The 21746-nt window shown below is 41.7% G+C and overlaps 1 protein-coding gene across 7 annotated transcripts; it reads left to right on the top strand.

Moving 5' to 3' along the window:
• The first annotated feature begins 107 nt into the window (after window positions 1-107).
• Window positions 108-19536, top strand: LOC125880660 (Usher syndrome type-1G protein homolog). Of its 7 annotated transcripts, XM_049563342.1 has the most exons (6): window positions 12119-12150; window positions 12291-12357; window positions 12553-12739; window positions 14337-14784; window positions 15869-16692; window positions 18879-19536. In XM_049563342.1, exons 4-5 carry the CDS (start codon window positions 14482-14484, stop codon window positions 16688-16690), a joined length of 1125 nt encoding a protein of 374 aa, XP_049419299.1. In that variant the 5' UTR covers window positions 12119-12150; window positions 12291-12357; window positions 12553-12739; window positions 14337-14481; the 3' UTR covers window positions 16691-16692; window positions 18879-19536. The 7 variants fall into 7 exon arrangements, with proteins under 7 accessions (XP_049419294.1, XP_049419301.1, XP_049419300.1 ...); XM_049563337.1 differs by lacking the exons at window positions 12119-12150; window positions 12291-12357; window positions 12553-12739 and adding exons at window positions 108-225; window positions 5525-5917; XM_049563344.1 differs by lacking the exons at window positions 12119-12150; window positions 12291-12357; window positions 12553-12739 and adding an exon at window positions 11401-11470.
• Window positions 19537-21746: the final 2210 nt, after the last annotated feature.

Below are 21746 nucleotides of genomic sequence, written 5' to 3' on the forward strand. Positions count from 1 at the left end.
TTCTTCCTCTAAAAACACTCTTCACTTCCTGTCACTCTCTGTCGTCTTCTTTCTTCTTCCATTCAGTTTGCAGAGTTCTCTCTCATGACTTCATCCTGCCGTTCAACATGTGAGGACACGCAGCTGAAAGACAGCAATCCTCTCGTTTGCCCTCCCACACAGGTGTAGGTGTGGTCACGATCCAGTGCATTAATACCAACACACCTTTCACCGGAAAACCAACAGGTATCATGTTTACTTTTCATGTTGACCTTTGTTTTACCTGATGTGGCAACAAAGTTTGCGTCACAGCCCCAAATGACCTGAGCAGAATTTACAGCCTGGTTTATCTTAAAGGAAAACCTCACCCATAAAATGATCATTTGTATATCAATCACTCACCCTGTGTCATGTTTAATGCTGCAGGAAAAGTTTGTTTTACTCACACGCCTCCACGGTGTACAAAGAATCCAAACACAGAGAAAATTCTTGATGAATTGAAGTCATTGGGGTCCACGCTTAACAACAGCAAAACTATATTAAAAAACATATGTTTACAAACTCACACAGCTCGTGCAGTATAATCCAAGTCTCATTTATCCAGTTATTTGCTCAGTACTTTCCAAACAGACAGATCTTTCTGATGGGGAACTGAAAATAAAGTGCAACTATCTATCTTCTCCTCAATCCAGACTCCATTGACAAAAACATTAATTTTACCTCACTGAACACAGGAGTTGCTGGTGTACTGCTTTCTCCATCAGCGGGACCCTTTTTCAACCAAATTTAGTGCTTGTGTGTTGGTTTCTTGAATGAGTACAAACTCAATAAAAAAGGTCGATAAATTTCTTTACCATTGCCAGAGCCATAGTGTCTCACATTCAACATCATGGACAGAAAACCGGTTAGTAAACAGTAGAAACAGCATGGAGTCCAGTGAAAATGGTACATTGAGTTGGTTACTTCTTTTTTACATCTTTTTCTCTTATATCTCAGTTGTTCTTTAAACTCGGTGTCGACAGAATTTTGAATGCTGTCCAAGCACTGCTTAGTGGAGATGGCATTTTGTGGCAGCCTGTCATTGCACGGCAACGGCAGAAGGGCTAAATTTAGCACGTCCACATAGGTGTTATTTTTCCATAACTTGCAGTTGAAGCCGATAAATATCTGTGACAGAAAACAGAAACTCAGTCAAAGAGAAGCTTTTCAGATCCGTCAACGTGATGCTGTAAAGCAGTGGTTCCCAACTGGTGGGTCGTGGTCCAAAAGTGGGTCGCGGGTCCATTCTGAATGGATCGCAAATGACTTGCAAACATGTCAAGTTTATCAAAAAACACACTTTAGTTTTAAGTAAACAGAGCTTTTATTTTGAAGTGCTGTTTCCTGCTGTAAAGTCCATTCTCACTGAGGGCGAATATGGTAAAAAAATATCCGGCCAGACTTTGACCCCCTGCGTAATTCGCCGGAGGAACTACACAGCTGGGCCAATGAGATTGTTTGTTTATAGTCATGCAGACCTGGGAGAGTCCGAAATCCAGCCAGGTATGTGAGAAAGATGGATAAACCTCGTTTCACAGCACCCCGTCCTTTTTGATAACAGACGGGATGATTTTACGAACAATGAATTAAAGGACAACGTCTGGCAGTCCATTGTCCAGCTTGGTGGCTGCGGTGAGAGTGGTAAGTGCTAAAGAAAGTTGATGTTGACGCTTGTTAAACGTTAGCTTGCTAGCTCGCTGCTGCTGCTACTCTCGTCCATGTTCACCTACACCCGCTCACACTGCGCGGACTTGGATCACGACAACAGGGAATTCCGAATCGTGTCCGTACCGCGCCTGTGTGTATGGTTTAAACACGGAAAAGCGCCGCGCGAATATTACGCAAATCCATCCCGCATTTCCGCATCGCGGCAGTGAGAATGAACCTGTAGAGTGAGTGACTAGCAGACAGCTACTTGACAGAGACAGCAAACTAGCTGAACAACATGTTGGTTCTTTTAATGATTTAGCCACTACGGTAAAGACTTTTTAATATTTCCTGCCTCGCTTTCTATATTTTCAAAGTGCCTGGGTTGCCTTCCTGTGTATGCTGTTGTTTCCTGCTCGCCATGAGCACCCGACACACTGTTCTGATGTATGTTTGATGTATGCTGCAGAGGCATCTGTCCTGGGAGTGAATTTCAATTGAAACTTTTACCATTAAATTAAAAAGCGAGGTGTTAAGTTAACTCCAAAGTCACACAATAACAAAACAAATTACCTGATTGAGGTAACAGTAGATGTTTTGAAGAGAGCATGGATAAGTTTTACTGTATTTTCAGTTCACTGTCATAAAGGTCTGTCTGTCTGGATAAATGAGACTTGGATTATGCTGCATGAGTTGTGTATGTGTTTGTAAACAGTTGTTCTGATATAATTCTGCTACTGTTAATCGTGGACCCCAGTGACTTCAATTCATCAATAATTTTCTCCAATTTTGGATTCTTTATTCACCGTGGAGGCATGCGAGAAAACCAAAGTTTCCTTCGTGAATTCAGCGTAACTCAGGGTGTGTAACTATTATCAAAATGGACATTTAGGGAGTGGAGTATTCCTTTAAAGTCAGTGAGGTTATTTTACTTTGAAAGGGTTTATCAGCCACGTCTCTGCCACGTAGTTTCACTATTTGTGTTCAGTCTACACCAGGAACAAGCTTATTAATGTAACCACAGTCTTATCGCCGCAGCGCCTCAAGTAGCAGCTAATCGTCCCGTCACAGCTGATAACCTGCTGCAGCTGATAGGTTCGTTTCAGTCTCATGTTTAAACAAGAGTGCAGCTGGTTTTGCATGTTTTAGCTCATTGAAAAAAAGTGCATCTCAGATTTACCTCTTGTACATTATGTTGCTTTGTTTAAGAGATGTAAAGACTTTTTTTTCTATTGTTTCAGACAGACGCTGGTTTGAGTTCATTTCCCTACTGCATGAACAACAAATCAGTGAACTCATGACAAACTCTGTCACAGTGAGCACCACGTCTGCTTCATCATGGTCAAAGATGTGCAGACATTTAGAAGTAACTGGCATTGGAACTGCACAGAAAACTTAATTAACACAAAAACAGTGTGCATACGTCACTGCCTGTTAAATTGTACAAATCCACAGAACCTGGAATGTTCTGAAATCATCCTGAAAAACACAGTTTGGAAAATAAATGTAAAGTATGATTTAAAGTTAAGGAGCTGAAACTCACCTGTGTGGAGAGTTCAAGGGTCACAGTGGTTTTGCTTGTTTCAGCCCATTTCCCACACTCAACACTCCCTAATGCAAACCATGTGATTTGCATTTTAGACAAATGTTTGCATGAAATCTTAAAGCAGACTCTTGAAACTGACTTTAATGACTGTGGTGCTATAAAAATGATTTCTCTTCTCACTCAAAGACGCAGGAGACGGAGAGAAACTAATCTTGGTGTGTTACCCAACACAACAGTTTTCGGGAGGTAGATTGATTTAAAGAGGTACCGATACAACTTTTGGGAAATATGTGTATTTGCTTTCTTGCAGAGGGTTAGATAAGCAGATCGATACCACTCTCACATCTGTAAAGTAATTGTTTTTATTGGACTTTATTATCTGTAACCCACACAAGACAATCTACAAATGTGCACCATGATCCACAAACATGTCCTTTTACATTTGATTTGAAAATGAGCGAAACTTACTCTGTAAACACGTACTTTAATTTCACAGAAAAATGGGACAGGTTTTGTGGATCCATTTTTACATGTGAGTCTGGTTCTGCACATTTGTGTAACGCGTCTTGTAAGTTTACGGGTCATGTGACATTTGTGACTTTCCTCCTGTGTGTTTGCAAAATTTTGTGGAATTCCCACAGCAGCAGGATCTGTAAAAAATATCTGTGTGAGGTGCAGTTACTCACCACATGCAGTTAACTAGCGTTCAATAACGTCAAATACAAACTTCCATAGATGTGATGCTACAGGAGGACTCCAGGAGGTCACTGCTCCCGCCCAAGAAATACACACAGACTAATCTCACACATTAGTTTTCATGTCTTTGGTGTAAAGTATGTAAATCTGTGAGGTTTTCTGTAAAGACGTGTTGCTATTTGTTATTTTTGTTTTTATGTCTGTGAGATATGAGCTACTAAAGCAAGAAAATGTCCTTCTTATTTTGTAATTTGAGTGAACTGACCCTTGACCTTTAAAGTCAGATTCATGCAGAGTGTCCAGGCTCGGAGCCAAAGCTACCCAACATGCAAAGCAGCAGCCAGCAGAGAACCACTATGTAAATCAGTTTATTGGTTTAGTTTTTGTATAAATGTTGTAGCTGACATAAACTCTCTCATGTGTGAGCGTGATGAGTGAAGTCAGGTGGATTTAAAATGACTGATCATATCAGTTACTTTCAGTTTATTTCATTAAATTTATCAAACATGTTTAACGCACGAGTCAGTTTGGAACATGTCAGCAGTTAATAACCTAACCTGTTCAGACCTGACAGGCTCTGAGGCTTTTATCTTTAGTTTTAAATTCAGGAAGAAACCACGATGAAACTACCCTGGAAATCCAGAGTTCTTGCGAGAGCGCAATTTGAATTTGCTCACTGGATTTCCAGGCTACGATGAAACAATGATCAAATAAAATCAAGTTTTAGTTTAGTTTAAAAAGAAAAATCCACTCTTTTTACTGTTTTCTGTTCTATATCATGTTGTTCTGTATGACATTTTATTCTATTTTATTCTATTCTATTCTTTTTTATTTTATTTTATTCTTTTCTGTTTTATCTTATTCTTTTTTATTCTATTCTATTTTATTTTATTATTTTATTCAATTCTATTTTATTTTATTATATTCTAATTTATTTTATTTAATTCTTTTCTATGTTATTTTATTCTATTTTTTTATTTTGTTTTATTATTTTATTATTCAGTTCTATTTTATTTTATTGGATTGTAATTTATTTTATTTTATAATTTAATTATAATTTAATTTATATTATTCTATTTTATTTTATTCTATTCTATGCTATTTTAATTTATTTAATTTAATTTTATTTTTTTATCCTACTCTATTTTATTTTATTCTATTCTAATTTTTTTGTTTTATTCTATTTTTAATCTATTTTATTTTACTGTTTTATGCTATTCTTTATTCAGCCCCCCCGCGACCCTCAAGAGGATGAAGCGGTTAGAAGATGAATGAATGAATGAGTTCTATTTTATTTTATTCTATTCTAATTTATTTTATTTTATTCTTTTTTATTTTATTCTTTTTTAATCTATTTAATTTTATTTTATTTTATTATTTTATTCTGCTCTATTTTATTTTATTCTACTCTAATTTTTTTTGTTTTATGCTATTTTATTTTATTATTATTCAGTTCTATCTTATTTTATTCTATTGCAATCTATTTCGTTATTTTATTCTGTTCTATTTTCTTGTATTCTATTCTATTCTAATTTATTTTTTATTTATTTTATTTTATTTTATTTTATTTTATTTTATTTTATTTTATTTCATGTTATATTTCGTGTCTCTGTACAGCACCAGCTCATCATCATAGCCCCGCCCCCTCCTGACAACCAGCACGCCTCGTGCTCGTCTCCTAGCAACCGTCCTGTCCGCCCCGCTCGGTGCCTCTGCAGGCCGTCAGCCCGCCCGGACGCGCCTCGGTCCCGGACTGAAAGTCGCCTGACTAACGGAGGAGAACCTCCGGGACCTTCATGGAACCGAGCCGAGAGTGAACCGGGCTGCCGAAGCCGAGGGCGCCGCCATGAACGACCGGTACCACCGGGCGGCCCGGGACGGCTACCTGGACGTGCTGCGGGAGGCCACACGGAAGGACCTGAACGCACCGGACGAGGACGGGATGACACCGACCTTATGGGCCGCTTATCACGGAAACCTGGAGACGCTCCGGCTCATCGTGGGCAGAGGGTGAGTCCACGGGTCGTGTCCCGGCACAGGGTCGAGCCATCCGGTAACAGCCGGTGGTCATTTAATAACTGAAATAATTTAACTTCTCTTCTTAAATTTAACCACTGGAGGAGATTTATTCTCTCTGGTGTCGCTGGCTTACATTTGTTCTGGTGTCACTGGGTTACATTTGTTCTGGTGTCACTGGGTTACATTTGTTCTGGTGTCGCTGGCTTACATTTGTTCTGGTGTCGCTGGGTTACATTTGTTCTGGTGTCACTGGGTTACATTTGTTCTGGTGTCACTGGGTTACATTTGTTCTGGTGTCGCTGGCTTACATTTGTTCTGGTGTCGCTGGCTTACATTTGTTCTGGTGTCGCTGGGTTACATTTGTTCTGGTGTCACTGGGTTACATTTGTTCTGGTGTCGCTGGGTTACATTTGTTCTGGTGTCGCTGGGTTACATTTGTTCTGGTGTCACTGGGTTACATTTGTTCTGGTGTCGCTGGCTTACATTTGTTCTGGTGTCACTGGGTTACATTTGTTCTGGTGTCACTGGGTTACATTTGTTCTGGTGTCACTGGGTTACATTTGTTCTGGTGTCACTGGGTTACATTTGTTCTGGTGTCACTGGGTTACATTTGTTCTGGTGTCACTGGCTTACATTTGTTCTGGTGTCACTGGCTTACATTTGTTCTGGTGTCACTGGGTTACATTTGTTCTGGTGTCGCTGGCTTACATTTGTTCTGGTGTCACTGGCTTACATTTGTTCTAGTAATTCGACTTTTTTTTTTTTTTTAGTTTAAAGTCAAATTTTTACTGGAAATAAGTGAATTTTTCTTATTTCAGTCAAAAACATCTCGTTTATTTCAAGAAGAAAACTTAAAATATGAAACTTATGAAACTAATACATGAAGAAAAATATAATAAAGTCACAGCTGATTATTATGTAAATAGAAAAATGTTAAGTATAGATGCTCCAGATCAGTATTTGTTATTATGACATGTGTTAGGGACTGTTCTTTACTAATCAGAGGAGGCTGGTGGCCGAGGTGGGACTTTGTTTTTTTGTTGGGTTTTTTTTTGTTTGTTTTTTGTATTTTGACCCTCCCCAAAGCTGCAGATATTTTTCTTGAGCCTCCTGAAGTGATGGGAAATGCACGACCCTCCCTCCACCATAGATTATCTGTTTGATTTTTAAAACTTTCCCTTTAATGTTTGAAACATAAAAATACGCCTCGGTTTTTCACTCCTGTCGTTCACGTTGGTTAGTTCAAGCAAACAGTTTATTTTTGGCCAAATTTTAAATGAGATGTACAACAAAGTGATTTTGATTAAATATAACTATTTTAAACTCAGATTTGGTCGCCATGTTTCCTTTTAAAAATCACCAGTGAAATAACAATAATGATAATAAAAAAATAGATTAAAGTTGTGTGCCCCTCCCCTAACCCAAAATAAAACACACATCCCCCAGTGTTTAAAAATTATTTGACATTCCTCTCCTTGTTTTTGCACTACCTTCTCATAAATAATGAACAGTCCCTTATTACTGATGGGAACTTATTAAATCCTTCAGCTTCACAAAGACAAACATTACCTACAGTGGCTGTGACCAGGGGTGTAAACACTGTATACACTCACCGGTCACTTTATTAGGTACACCTGTTCAACTGCTTGTCAACTAATATAGCTAATCAGCCATGTAGACATGATGAAGACGAGCTGCTCAAGTTCACGCAGAGCATCAGAATGATGAAGAAAGGTGATTGAAGTGACTTTGAACGTGGCATGGTTGTTGGTGCCAGAGGGGCTGGTCTGAGTATTTCCTGGGATTTTCAGCACAACCATCTCTAGGGTTTACAGAGGATGGTCCCAAAAAGAGAAAATATCCAGAGGTCAGAGGACCTCTGGCATCAAAACACCACCGCCTACCTGAGTATTGTTGCTGAGCGTGTCCATCCCTTTATGACCACAGTGTACCCATCTTCTGATGGCTACTTCCAGCAGGATAACGCACCATGTCACAAAGCTCACATCATCTCAAACATGACAATGAGTTCACTGTACTCCAATGGCCTCCACAGTCACCAGATCTCAGTCCAATAGAGCACCTTTGGGATGTGCTGGAACGGGAGATTCTCATCATGGATCAACTGTGTGATGTCATCATGTCAATATGGACCAACATCTCTGAGGAATGTTTCCAGCTCCTTGTTGAGAACCAAGAATTAAACAGGAGGTCCAACCTGGTACCAGCAAGGTGTACCTAATAAAGTGGCCTCTACGTGTATATTGTCGGCTGTATAATAACTTCACCTCACTGATGTGTGTCTGCTCATATTAGCATGGATATAAAAACACTGCTGCTGCCTCCACCTCTGATGTAATCAGTGCTGCAGCTACATTTAACAGCCTGATTACAGAGAAAGGTCACACAGCAGGATAAACACATGCACACACACACACACACACACACATAAACACACACCATAGGGAGTAAAATGAGTGAAGCATGATAACGTTATATTTAATCTCACACATGAGGCTCAGGCTAATCCGTTACATAGAGCAGAGCTGCTGCAGCTACAGATACACAGTATAGAAGCCTTTGTAAAGTCAACGATACGATCTGAGCTCTGAGAGTCTCGTGCACGCTGCGTATATGAAAGAGAAAACTGAGATAATTATGAAAGGCTTCAGGAGTAAGTCTATATTCTGCTGAGATAAGTCGTAGCTGATGTATCGAGAAGTCTTTTGTCTGCAGTTTAGGAGACAGAGCAGCCTGATATTTAGCGCCTGCTCTCTAACAGCAGGGTGCAGAGCAGTGTGTCATGGTGGCAGGTTTATAAGGCGAGCAGTGAAGTGGAGGCAGTTTGAGTTTGATGCTGCGGAGCGACGGCACACACAGGAAAGGTCACAGTGATGGATAGAGTATATTCCTCCTACATCAGACCCTGGAGGGTGCAGCTCAGAGCCGATATGAAGCAAAGGTTGACGACTGAAGCCGAGCTGCAGATCAGAGTTCACAGCAAAAGGTAACGAGCAGCTCTGAGATTAATTTAACAGCAAGTGTTTTATTTTTTCTCAGTGTCTGATTTAAAAAAAATTTGAAATGTATGTAACAAAATAAAACAAACTTCTCAAGCAGCAGACGTAGTAGTCCTGTAAAAAAATACAATGTAGGAGTTCAGAAATTCATGAATAAATTAGTAAATATATGATTAACGACTGAGTGAACATACCAACTGTAGGTAGTTAACTTGTGAGGCTGATTATCAGTTTGACAAAACAGGCAAATGTCCCAAAAGCCAATAATCCCAGGCTCCCCGAAGGCAACATGTTTATTTAATTTAATTTCTGCCACTACGGCACAATATGAGCTAAAACAGGTCATTTAGTATTAACTGTAGTAATGGAAAAAAACCTTAAATAACTACAAAATTAAAGTATTGAATTCGTTGAAATTTTTGTTTCAGATCTTTAATATCAACCAGCCCACCAGCTGTCATCAGATGGTGCTAACTCCTGATCGCTGTACTCAAGAACAGAAATGTAATAAATTCACTCACGAGAGAAAAACTCTGTGTGTGTGTGTTCCAGGTGTTTCTCCTCACTGACTTGGTCAATCCATGTGAAATTTGGCACAGTGGTAGAGGGTCATGGGAGGATGCCAATGAAGCAATATTACATCAATTGGCCAAAGGGGGGCGCTATAGCAACCCATTGAAATGTCAAACTTTGAATGGGCATATCTCATGCCCCGTATGTGGTAGAGACATGAAACTTTGCACAGAGATGCCTCTCCTCATGAGGAACACATTTGCCTCAAGAACCCATAACTTCCGCTTATATAGATTTTCCACCATTTTGAATTTTTTGAAAAACACTTCAAATGGATCTCTTCCTAGGAAGTTTGAGCGATCTGCATGAAACTGGGTGAACATAATCTAGGGAGCAATATCTAAAGTTCCCTCTTGGCAAAAGTTGGAAAACTTACTAAAACTGAGCTTCTATAAGGCAATGAATATTGCGGAGGGCTCATCACATAAAGGTGTAGAACATCTCAAGGGTTTCACCCATCACCACGCAACTTTGTAGGCATATGACCACACATAATCTGAGGACTCTCCATTATTGAGCCCATCAAACAAAATGGGGGCGCTAGAGAGCTCATTTCATCTAGGCCTAACCGCCATATGGATTTTTACTAAACTTGGTAGATATGTAGAACAGGACGCCTCAAGGTGACTGGAGAAATTTAACTCTAATTGGCAACTGGGTGGCGCTATAACAACAGAAAATGAAATGGCTGCTGTGGCTGTCATTCTGTCTGTCAGTCATTCTGTCTGTCACGTTTTCAAAATTGTCTGAAAAACTCTTAAGTGTCCCCAAGTGGAGTCGCAAAAACCATCAAGCGCTACAACGAAACTGGCACACATGAGGACCGACCCAGGAAAGGAAGACCAAGAGTCACCTCTGCTTCTGAGGATAAGTTCATCCGAGTCACCAGCCTCAGAAATGGCAAGTTAACAGCAGCTCAGATCAGAGACCAGATGAATGCCACACTGAGTTCTAGCAGCAGACCCATCTCTAGAACAACTGTTAAGAGGAGACTGCGCGAATCAGGCCTTCATGGTCAAATAGCTGCTAGGAAACCACTGCTAAGGAGAGGCAACAAGCAGAAGAGATTTGTTTGGGCCAAGAAACACAAGGAATGGACATTAGACCAGTGGAAATCTGTGCTTTGGTCTGATGAGTCCAAATTTGAGATCTTTGGTTCCAACTGTCTTTGTGAGACGCAGAAAAGGTGAACGGATGGATTCCCCATTTGAGCAAGATGGCACATCTGGACAAAAGCAGAGCAGAAGTCACTGTACGGTGCTCAGCAGGTGTCAGGTCGGGGTCGTCTCCACCAGTGGTGCCAAACAGGAGCAACAACAGGGCAACACACAGGCTATGAAGGCAGTGACCAAGAAGAATGTGGAGTGCTGCACATGTCACCTGGTCCACAGTCACCGGACCTGAACATGGAGATGGTTGGGGTGCTGGACTCAGAGTGAAGGCAAATGGGGCCAAAGTGCTAAACACCTCTGAGGAACACCTTCAAGACTGTTGGAAAACCATTTCAGGTGACTACCTCTTGAAGCTCATGGAGAGAATGCCAAGAGTGTGCAAAGCAGTAATCAGAGCAAAGGGTGGCTATTTTGAAGAAACAAACCACTGGAGCTAAAACAGTGTTTTTCAGTTATTTCACCTTTTTTATCTAAGACATAACTCCACATGTGTTCATTCATTTTGATCCTTCAGTGGCCTCTAAATGTAAATGTCATGACAGAATAAAATTTTGCATGATAGCATTGAATGAGGAAGTGTGTGTCACCAAACTTTTGGCCTGTACTGTAAATTTTCCACCAGTTGATGCCAAATAATTCAGCAGTTGTTGTGATATTTCAGTCCGGACCAAAGTGGTGTGGAGAGACTGACTGACACATCTACACCACGGGATTTTATTCCAACAGTGGTGGTTGGTCTCTGGGCGAACGTGTTATCTGTGCTGGACAGGAACTTGGAGGTAATATAAACAGGACGGGAGGTCCAGAGGCCTCCTGAGGCTGGAAGTGAGAACTTGAGTTTTCTGTTTTCAGAAGTGTTGACACCCAGTCATATGTGTTGCTAGTAAACAGGTGGCTGTTTAGGTGTGTGTCATCTGTGAGTCCGAGCTGCTGGCAGAGCCGCCGATGGTCAAGTTTCTCTCTGAGATAGTTTGGAGTGATTCGTCCTTCGTGTCACTACAGTGACACATTTTGTGCCTGTAACTCTGGAACACGATCTGGTTGATTGCTCCTTCAGCTGACAGGATATGAGAGTAAAACATGACGCTCTGGACACAAAAATAAACCGTGCACTGTTTGTCCTGATATCAGATGAGATGTTCGTACACGTCGCCGCCAGGTTTGCAGACAGGAGCTGAAATCAGGGTCGGAGCTGATAACGGTGGTGACCCTGCGGTGTGTGGTAACAGTGTCGCTGGGTGTCTGCAGAAAAAGGCTGCTGGTGTGTGGGATGAATTATGCAGAGTCACCTCTGTCATGTTTAACCTGCAGGGTTTCAATTATTGATCAGCGCTCAGCCGCGGCCCGGCCGTGTGGGTGGAGAGAAGACAGGACGAGGAGGGACGGAGGAGGGGATGAGGTCCAACACAAACACAGCTCATGCTTGTTGACAAAGTGTGGATGAGTCAGCAGGCTGCAGGTGTGACGGTGGACTAATCAATCTGTTATCAAAAGCCAAAGTCTAGTGTTTGTTGTTGTTATTGTTTGCACAGCATTCTGGGTAGTTTTCTGCTGATACCAGTTTTATCGCAGGTTGTGCTTCTTCACTTGTTTGTCTAGAGGCGGCAGAAGGGACGGATTGGGAACCAAAGCATCACAAGTTCAAGTCCCTGTCCTGTTTTTGTGTGTATGAAGATTTTTTGGATTTTGGATTTTTGGCTTGTGTGTGTGTGTGTGTGTGTGTGTGTGTAATGTGTATGAAATAACAACAGAGTAAAAAAGTTACGTTTCCCCTCAACACACAAATAAAGTTAGAGTTCTTCTATATAACTCATGTAATCCTGATCCAGGACGCTGTGATCATGTGACCTGTGCACCGCAGGTTGTGCTGCTTCATATGATGGGAGCAAAAGAGGGAGTCAGGTGACGCCGTATAGAGAGCGGTGAAGTCCACAGCAGGGCGGCGATGGTGGTGGATGGGTCAAAGAAACACAGGACTTTGACTCAGGAGACTGTTTGTGTCCTGTGTGAAACCAGAAGTCAGCCAAGAGTTATTTTAAGTAACATATGTACGTAACGCCACGCCATCACAACACCCAACCATGTTTCTTTTGCTAAACCTAACCAGTTGTAAGATGTCTTACAAACTGTTGCATGAGGGTATATTTAATATTTCTATAATGGGTATCTGATACTGACGACTAAGCGGTAGTTAAATTGTTACCCTCCAACAGCTGGTGCTCGCCGTCAGCTAAGATTAAGGGATAGAAGAAGTCTGCAAACGCAGTCATGATGCACTGACCGTTTATTGCATTGGTTGCAAAAATTTGTTTTCATTCGCCTCTGCAGCAGCTGCTCCTCCGATTCTTCGATCTGATCTGATCAGATTAGGGCTGCAATGATTAGCTGACTAATCGATGACAAATCAACTATTAACACAATCTGTGACTATTTTAGTAGTTGACTAATCGGTTTGAGTCATTTTTCATAGAAAAGTATTATAAAAGTACCCAAAATACCCTTATTGCAGCTTCTTACGTTCAGATATTGTCAGCTTTACACACTCTCCCTTGACGGTGTACTAAAACCCTTTGAGGTGAGCACGAAACAAGACATTAGATGATGTAATTTTGGGGTTTGGGAGAGACAGACTGACATTTTTCAACATTTTAACACATTTTTCCATAAAATGATTCGTCGACTAATCAAAGAAATAATCGACAGATTAGTCGACAATGAAAATAATTGTTAGTTGCAGCCCTAGATCAGATCAACTGATCAATTATCCACCTGTGACTCAAATTCCACAAATTGCTGCTTCGGGGGAAACAACTCATGACGAGTTCTGCCTGGACTGCATTCACGGACCTGCAAATAAACCCAAATTGACAGGGGGGACACCGAGTGATATAAAGGGTCACAAAAAAAGTCCCAGTAGTTTTGACGGAGTGTTTTTAACGTATAACAAAACGCTGTATGGACGCAGTTCTTTTTACAGGAAGTAGGTGATGGACTGTCTCACAGTTGGATGGTAGTTTTGTTGAGCTAAGTGTGTCCAGTGTTAGCGTTAGCTTGGCCGTCAGCGGCTAACACTATCTCTGGATGGTGATGTGTGAGGTGAGCCCTCGTGTTCGCAGTATTCTCAGAGTATTTTATTCTCATATGACACTGCTTGTAAATCACGTGACTCCAAAATAAGTCCACACGTTTGATTTAAACACCGACTTCCTGCCATATGCCGCAGACTGAGACCTCTGCTGGCCTCACCAGGAAAATCACCATCTAGTGGACCGAAGAAGCAACTGATTTTATTATTCTGGTACTGAAAGATGTATTAAAATGTGTATGTGCAAAATTAGTGATGTGTATTAAAAGATCGATACTTGCCATCCGTGTGTTGACACAATATCATCAGGCAAAATATCACGATATTATGCTGTATTGATTTTTCCCCACTCCTGTCTAGCTGCTGCTGAATCTTAAGGGAAAGAAATAAGACATTAAAAGTCCACACATGAATACATGTGTTCACATATTTCTGACCATGTAAGTGTGAATAAAGTAAATTGGTTTAAACGCTGGTGTCAGTAACAGAAATCATACTGCATGTGTGAATCCAGTGATGCAGAGAGCCAACATGGCGTCTTGTCTCCATATGTCTTCCAGAGGTGACCCGGACAGGTGTGACATCTGGGGCAACACGCCGCTTCACCTGGCAGCTGCCAACGGCCACCACAACTGCCTGTCCTTCCTGGTGGCTTTCGGTGCCAACGTGTGGTGTCTGGACAATGACTACCACACACCGCTGGACATGGCCGCCACCAAGGGACACATGGACTGTGTCCGCTACCTGGACTCCATCGCTGCCAAGCAGATCACCCTCAACCCGAAGCTGGTCGGCAAACTCAAGGACCGGGCGTTTCGTGCGGCGGAGCGCCGGATCAAAGACTGCGCAAAGCTCCAGAAAAAGCACCGTGAACATATGGAGAGGAAGTTCCTGAAGGAGGCGGCGGCTTTAGACAACCTGGATGCTATCAGCTTCTCCAGCTACACCAGCGGCAGCACGCTGAGCCGCAAGTTCAACACCGTCACCTCCAACATGCCATACTCACAGGTGGTTGTTGTTTGACTTTGTGTCAGAGGTCTAGTATGTTGGACTTAGAGTCATCTGTCGGCAGAAATTAGATACAATAATGTTTTCATTAGTTTATTATCACCTGAATATAAGAATCATTGTGTTTTCGTTACCTTAGAATGAGCTGTTTATATCTACATATTATGTTTCTACAGTAGCCCAGAGCGGACAAATCAAACACTGGCTCAAGATAGGGCCATTTGCATTTGTGTGTCAGCCACCGTAGTTGCTCAAGTGGCACATGAGAGACGTTTAGATGCTGCTAAATGATGAAGAAATGATGATGAAAAAATTATTTTATTAGCATTCAACAAGCACCTCCTTTCAGTTTTAAACCAGTATTTACTCTTTTTTGGCCACTTGGGGACAGCAGAGCAACCTGTAAACACAATATTAATATATCTAATGGCAGACATGTTATAAAAACAGTTGCCTGTTTACATCCAGTGGAAACTCAGCATTTCTTTAGCAGTAATTTCGGAGTCGTGTTTCTGGCTACTGTTTCTCCAGCCCACTTTAGATGAAACCACGCCCGCTTTCACATGACGACCACAGGTGACCAGATGTCAGGCCCAATGATTTGCTGCCAGCCTGCTGCTGTGGCACACAGCAAGTCAGGCCCTACGTGCAGAGAGCAGAAAATAGAGTCCACAGCTCCAGATTCAGGGGTGTGTGGACACTGGAGGAAGGCAGACAGAGGGCCCTCAGCTGTGGGTGAACACCACCCTTTCCAAAAAACACTGAGGAACTCTTCCCCCTCGCATCCCTCTCCTTAAAACCTTGCAGATTTTCAACCAGCACTCTTATCTTAGTGGGGATCATCTGCTCCGGCACTTCACTGTTTCACTACAAATATGACTTTAAACCTCTAGGATTATGTTTCAGCTTTTAAGAAAGACGAATGAAAGAAACCGTCTACTGTCTGCTGAGGGCTGCTTGAAAAGGGGACAAACTTTGACTATTTGAGTCGTAACAAAAGTGATTGTTTAAATTCATGTGGGTTTATTCATTCAGTGGTCTGAATGGAGTCTTTTGATTGTTAATGTCTGTACTTTCCCATCAGGCCACGCTGCAATCCACAGCCAAGGGCAAGGCCAAGATCCAGAAGAAGCTGGAGAAGAAGAAGCAGGGCGATGGAACGTTTAAGATCTACGAAGATGGACGGAAAAGCGTGCGCTCTCTGTCCGGCCTGCAGCTCGGCAACGATGTCATGTTCCTCAAACAGGGCACATATGCTAATCCTAGGGAGCGGTCACGCCTCAACATCCGCGACATGTTCCCCCGTGACAATGATGATGACGCTGACACTGTCTCCCGTGCCATGAGCGACCCAGGCCTCCACGAGGCTGCGTATTCAGAGATCAGCGCCGACTCCGGACGTGACTCCCTGTTCACCCGACCCGGGCTCGGCACCATGGTGTTCAGGAGGAACTATATGAGTGGAGGCATGTTTGGGATCGGGGCGCGGGATGAAGGGAGTGTGGCAGGGAGTGAACCTGTGGGCCGGGCGCCTAATGTTCGTCTACGAGGACATCTGCCTCGACGCTCGCCCAGCTTTGATGAGGACAGTATTGGCAGCGCCTTGAGCCTGCAGGAGAGAAACCTTCAGGAGCTGCCGTGGGAGGAGGCTGATATTGGACTGGATGAGGACTTGGAGCCAGAGAACAGTCCTCTGGAAACCTTCCTGGCGTCTCAAAGCCTCAGTGAGTTCATGACGATTTTCAGGCGGGAGAAGATCGACCTGGAGGCTCTGCTGCTTTGTTCGGATCAGGACCTCACCAGCATTCACATCCCTCTGGGCCCCAGGAAGAAACTTCTGGATGCCTGTAAGAGACGTCTGGACACCATAGATGAGCCAGAGGCCATTGATGACACTGAGCTCTGAAGGTCAGTATGAAGTCACCCATGTTTTGTTTCAAATGGGAAGCACCACTTTGTCAGCAGATAAACCTTTGTTGACTCTTAGAAGGTTCTGTTTCTGCATCAGCATATTGTTTAGATGACATTTACTGTGGATAAGAGACGTCAGTTAAGAGACGTAATGTTGACCCTGAATCTTGACCATGCTCCACAGTTTCCGGAAGTCCAGTAGCATTAAATGTGTAAGAGAAGAAGAAGCCGGTAACAACATGGAGAAATCTACATCCAGAGCCGTGACTTTTTGGACGGACCAAATGTACAGAGCTGTAAAGTTGTCCACCATGGTAGCAGTTAGCTGCTAGCTAACCGTAGCTAACTTGTTTGTCCATTGTTTGGTCTGTGACGTAATAGGTCAACAGGAAAAAGGTCCAATACTAACAAGCTGAAAGGGGGCATATCTCCACCTATCGTAGAGGAGTCGCACATACTTGGCTCAATAAATGGATTCCCCTCCCGTGCTTGTATACTGGGACAAGGACAGTAGGCCAGTTAGATGTCCTCATCCAGCTGGGACTGCAGCTCCACTTCACTGTGCATGTTAACATACTGAGTGAGTCTATTTTGTTCATTAGCACCTTGGGTTGGGCGATACGACGACGCATACTGTGAGATGGTAGGAATCTGTTTTTCCAGCCCAGTCGCCAGAAGAAAATGTCAGCATTGTTTGTTTGTGAAAACTAAAGATACTTTACATTGGTACGTTTCATACGTATCAACTGGTGCAGTATATTAGCTGACTTTGTCATCTGGAGAAGGAAGGGGTGGTGGGACATCTTGGCGAGACCAAACGTGGGTGTTTTTTAGCGACCCATTGCTGTTGCCAACACGGTTAGTGCCACAAAAAGCAGTTGTTTTCTATCAGGACATCTCCACGTTTCCTGTCGAGATAGTGCCATGAAAGGTGGCACTACCTCAATTGTACCTATATTAAGAATTCTAATATGTTATTTCGATGATCCAGGAAATTCAATCAGTATCTGTGAACATGAACGACTCTCTGTCAAAGCCTGAAACCAGAGAAGTAGGGCTGGGCCATGTGGACAAAAATTCATAGCTCAGTATTTTCAGGCTGAATAGCTATACACAATATGTATATCATGGTATTTCCTGTGAAATCAGCTACATGATCAGTTTCGAGTCAAAGCCACTTTTGGCGAGATGCACACGGGCATGGCTTTTTGGAATAATGCCGATATGACCCACAGAATGTTTGTTTCCCTTTTTATACCCAAATGATCATTATTCTGTCGTCTCGTTCTCAGTTCTGAAACAGAAAATGTTCCCATATACTCAGAGCGTTCCCCTGAGTGCTCTCAGTGTCATCTAGAACAGTGGTTCCCAACTGGTCCAGTCATGACGTCCAGATTTCTCCGTAGTCATTGGTTTAAGGTTCACGCAGTTTAGTATTTCCAGCATCATATTTGCATTTGACCATGTCGTCGAGCTAGTTTGCTGTCTCCATTTGTCACTCACTCTAAGTGTCAGTAAACGACACTTTACAAACTTGACACGTTTGCGAGTCATGTGGTCCATTCAGAGTAGGCCCACGACCCACTTTTGGTTTGGACCGTAACCCACCAGTTGGGAACCACTGATCTAGAACATCCTTACAATTCATTGTCTGTAGAGCAGTTTCAGACTTCACACTATGACGCCACAAATTTGACTTTTAGCAGTCTAGTTTTTGGATCTGGAAGTTCTGACTAATATTCCTGGGCTGTTGTAGACCATAGGAGTAATATGTATGAACTCTGAGAGCTCCTGCAGTGCACAAAGATTTTTCCCTTTAATTTGTCTGATTAGATTTCTGCTGAGGACTGTGCAGGCATGTTCGACATCTTCCCAACTTTACTCATTCTCTTGTTGCGCCTGTCACAGTGTGGCTCAGGGTCTTTGTGCAAACTGTCAGCATGGTGCAACCCAACTTCAACCTGAGCAGAGATCTGATGAGCCAGAATAACTGAGCACACCTGTGTACATTTACCTCAGAGCCTTTTTAACTGGCTGAATGGCGTCATCTAGTGTCAAGTTGTGATACAACAAGACTGGATTTTAGAGCTGGAGGCCTGAAGACTCATGTTGATGTCATTATACATTTTTTATATCAGCGTACAGTCATGCATAATGTTTTTTTTTCCTCTGTTTATTTACAGGATAAACACACAGTGAAGATATTATGATGCTCCATGTCCTGTTATTAAGCCCTGATCCAGTCAGTGGAGGCGACATGGAGACTGAAAGTGAGAGAAGAAGTGATAAACGTTTAATGGGAAAGCTTTGCCACATTTACAGACACATGGACACACAGTCTGCACTGTGTTTGTATGGATTCTCCTCCAGTGAAATCCAACCTGACATGTTATCTTTGCATACTGTATTAATTCATGTATCAATGAATGATTTATGTATCAGTGAATGTACTTAACCCTTCGAACATGTTGTTTATTACGTCTTCTTTGTACAGTTTTCTTACTTTATTTGACTCCACGGCACATACACAAAGGTGACTTACTATTAATGGAGTTATTTATGGATGAAAATAGCCCCAGACTGACCGTTGCTCTGCAAACACTGTTGCAATAGTAAAACAGTGGGGTGTGAGGTTATGTGAGTGTGTGTTAGATAACACTGTTGTCTCAGGTTGCTCCGAGGCGGGTTTGGTTTCTCTGAAGGTCTGTCCGTCTGTGCACTTGAGAGGATGACTGTGCATGAATGTTCATTTTATGTTGGTGAAAATCTGTTTTGTATCGGAATATGTACCCACAACCACGATTATTATCTTTTGTTAAAATAAAATCAAAATTATTATTGTTTTGTGTGTGAATATATTTTGATATATCCAACTGGTGTTTAATTAAAGGGACAGTTCACCCCTAAATCAAAAGGACATATTTTCCTCTTCCCTGTCAGACTATATATATCAGTCTAGATTGTTTTTTTGTTAGTGTTGGAGGTATTGGCCGTAGAGATGTCTGCCTTCTCTCCAATGTAATAAAGTGGAATGAGATTTAACTTCAATACCAATAATAATAGTAATAATAATAATGAAACATTTTATTTATAGGCGCCTTTCAGGACACTCAAGGTCACCTTACAGTCAAAGATAAAAGAAAAATAACAGATAAACTCAACGAGATAAAGTAGCATAAGAAAAAAATAATAACAAATAAATAATCAGCAATTTTATTTTTTTAATCAGCAGTTAGAGAACAGATGAGTTCATCTCTATTCAGTCGAGCAGAGGGGTGAATACATTTGCTTCCAGTTGCAAATTTGCATCCTAGCATCACGTGGACTTTAACTTGAGTGAACTTTGACCAGTGAAGTCTGAGCCTCGACCACTAGCAAAGAGGAATGTGTGGAAGAGACATTATGGACATGAATAACCCGAATGAGGCTCATCATGGTTATGATCAAATTCAGAATATGGTGTTGACATGAGCACAGAGACATCAGGTTATTCATATTCCCCATGTTCATCCTGGTTTCTCTCAGAGTAGCCAACATATCTAAGTTTTATATTAACACAATATGATCTTTACGTGCTCAAACACACAAACTCCAAAAACCCAATCATAAACGGGTTATTCATGTCCAAATAAATAGTAAATAAATAAGTAAATGCACTCATTGATTATTAATGTGATTTAAAAAAGCATTAAAAGAGAAATTCACCTTCACCTTGTTTGGTTTTGATCCTGGGAACACTGAGTAAACCTGTTCCAGATGATCTGAGGGGTCTGGATGCTTCATAACGTACAAGTATATCAGAGATGTATTTAGGCCCGAGACCATTTACATTTTTTACTCAGGCCTGTGAAGACACCGTTACAATAGTCCAGCCTGCTGAAAATGAAAGCATGAACAAGTTTTTCTGTATCTTGTTTAGACAGAAATTCTTTTATTCTTGCTATGTTTTTAAGGTGGTAGTAGGCTGATTTAGTAATTGTCTTAATGTGACTATTGAAATGTAGGTCTGAGTCCAGAACTACACCAAGATTTCTGGCTTGATTTGTAGGTTTTAGTGTCATGGCGTCAAGGTGAGCACTGACTATTGAGCTTTGTTCTTTGGGGCCAAAAACAACTATCTCAGTTTTGTCTGTGTTTAGTTGTAGAAAATTCTGGCACATCCATGTATTGATTTCATCAGTGCACTTATTTAGCAGATGTAGGGGACTGTAGTCATCTGGTGACACTGTTATGTAAAGTTGTGTGTCATCTGCATAAGTATGGTAGGAGATGTTATTCCATAATCTGAGCAAGAGGGAGCAGATAGATGTTGAACAGAAGAGGCCCAAGAATGGACCCTTGAGCCTTCTTTACATGAAAAAATACATAAAAAAAATTTACAAACAACTTATGTGAAATTCATGGCACAATTCAAACGGGACCAGAAAATAATTTTCACCTAGCCATTGAAACACATTATGAGAAATCGATTTTTAAGGTCCCGAGCTCTGTATGTATACATTAATATATGACAGTATATGTACATGACAATAATAATCATAGTAATAGTAGAAGTATGACCGATAATAACAGCAGTAGTAGTCGGCATAGGGCAGGACCACAGCAGCAGCACAACTACGACCCACGACCCAGGTGTAGCCGCGATTCGAGGGAACCTGCAAGACACAAAGGCTCCAGAGAAGAAGCCGAGTTACAGCCGAATTTGAAAAACTCAACATCAATGTCTCTTTCCAGAAACCATGACCCTGAAGAGAATCCACAGACCTTGTTGTGAGCAGTTTCATGTAGGAACTACTTTCTTTCTACTGAGCTCAACTCACCAACCGTATCACTGCACAGAAGGAAGCGTGCATCTACTGTACTGCTAGCTGAATTTTGTTTGTTTTATCTCCTACTGCTGATCATATGCTCTGTGATCTTTGAATATTACTGTTTGCAATCATAACATCTGTTTGTTTTATCCCATTTGTTAATTATATGCTCTGTGTTTTCAGAAAAGCCGCCTATGGACTGGTGTTGAAAATTAGCACGTGTGCTACACACACCTAAGC

Source organism: Epinephelus fuscoguttatus, linkage group LG20 (genome assembly GCF_011397635.1).
Source record: "Epinephelus fuscoguttatus linkage group LG20, E.fuscoguttatus.final_Chr_v1".
NCBI lineage: Eukaryota > Metazoa > Chordata > Actinopteri > Perciformes > Serranidae > Epinephelus > Epinephelus fuscoguttatus.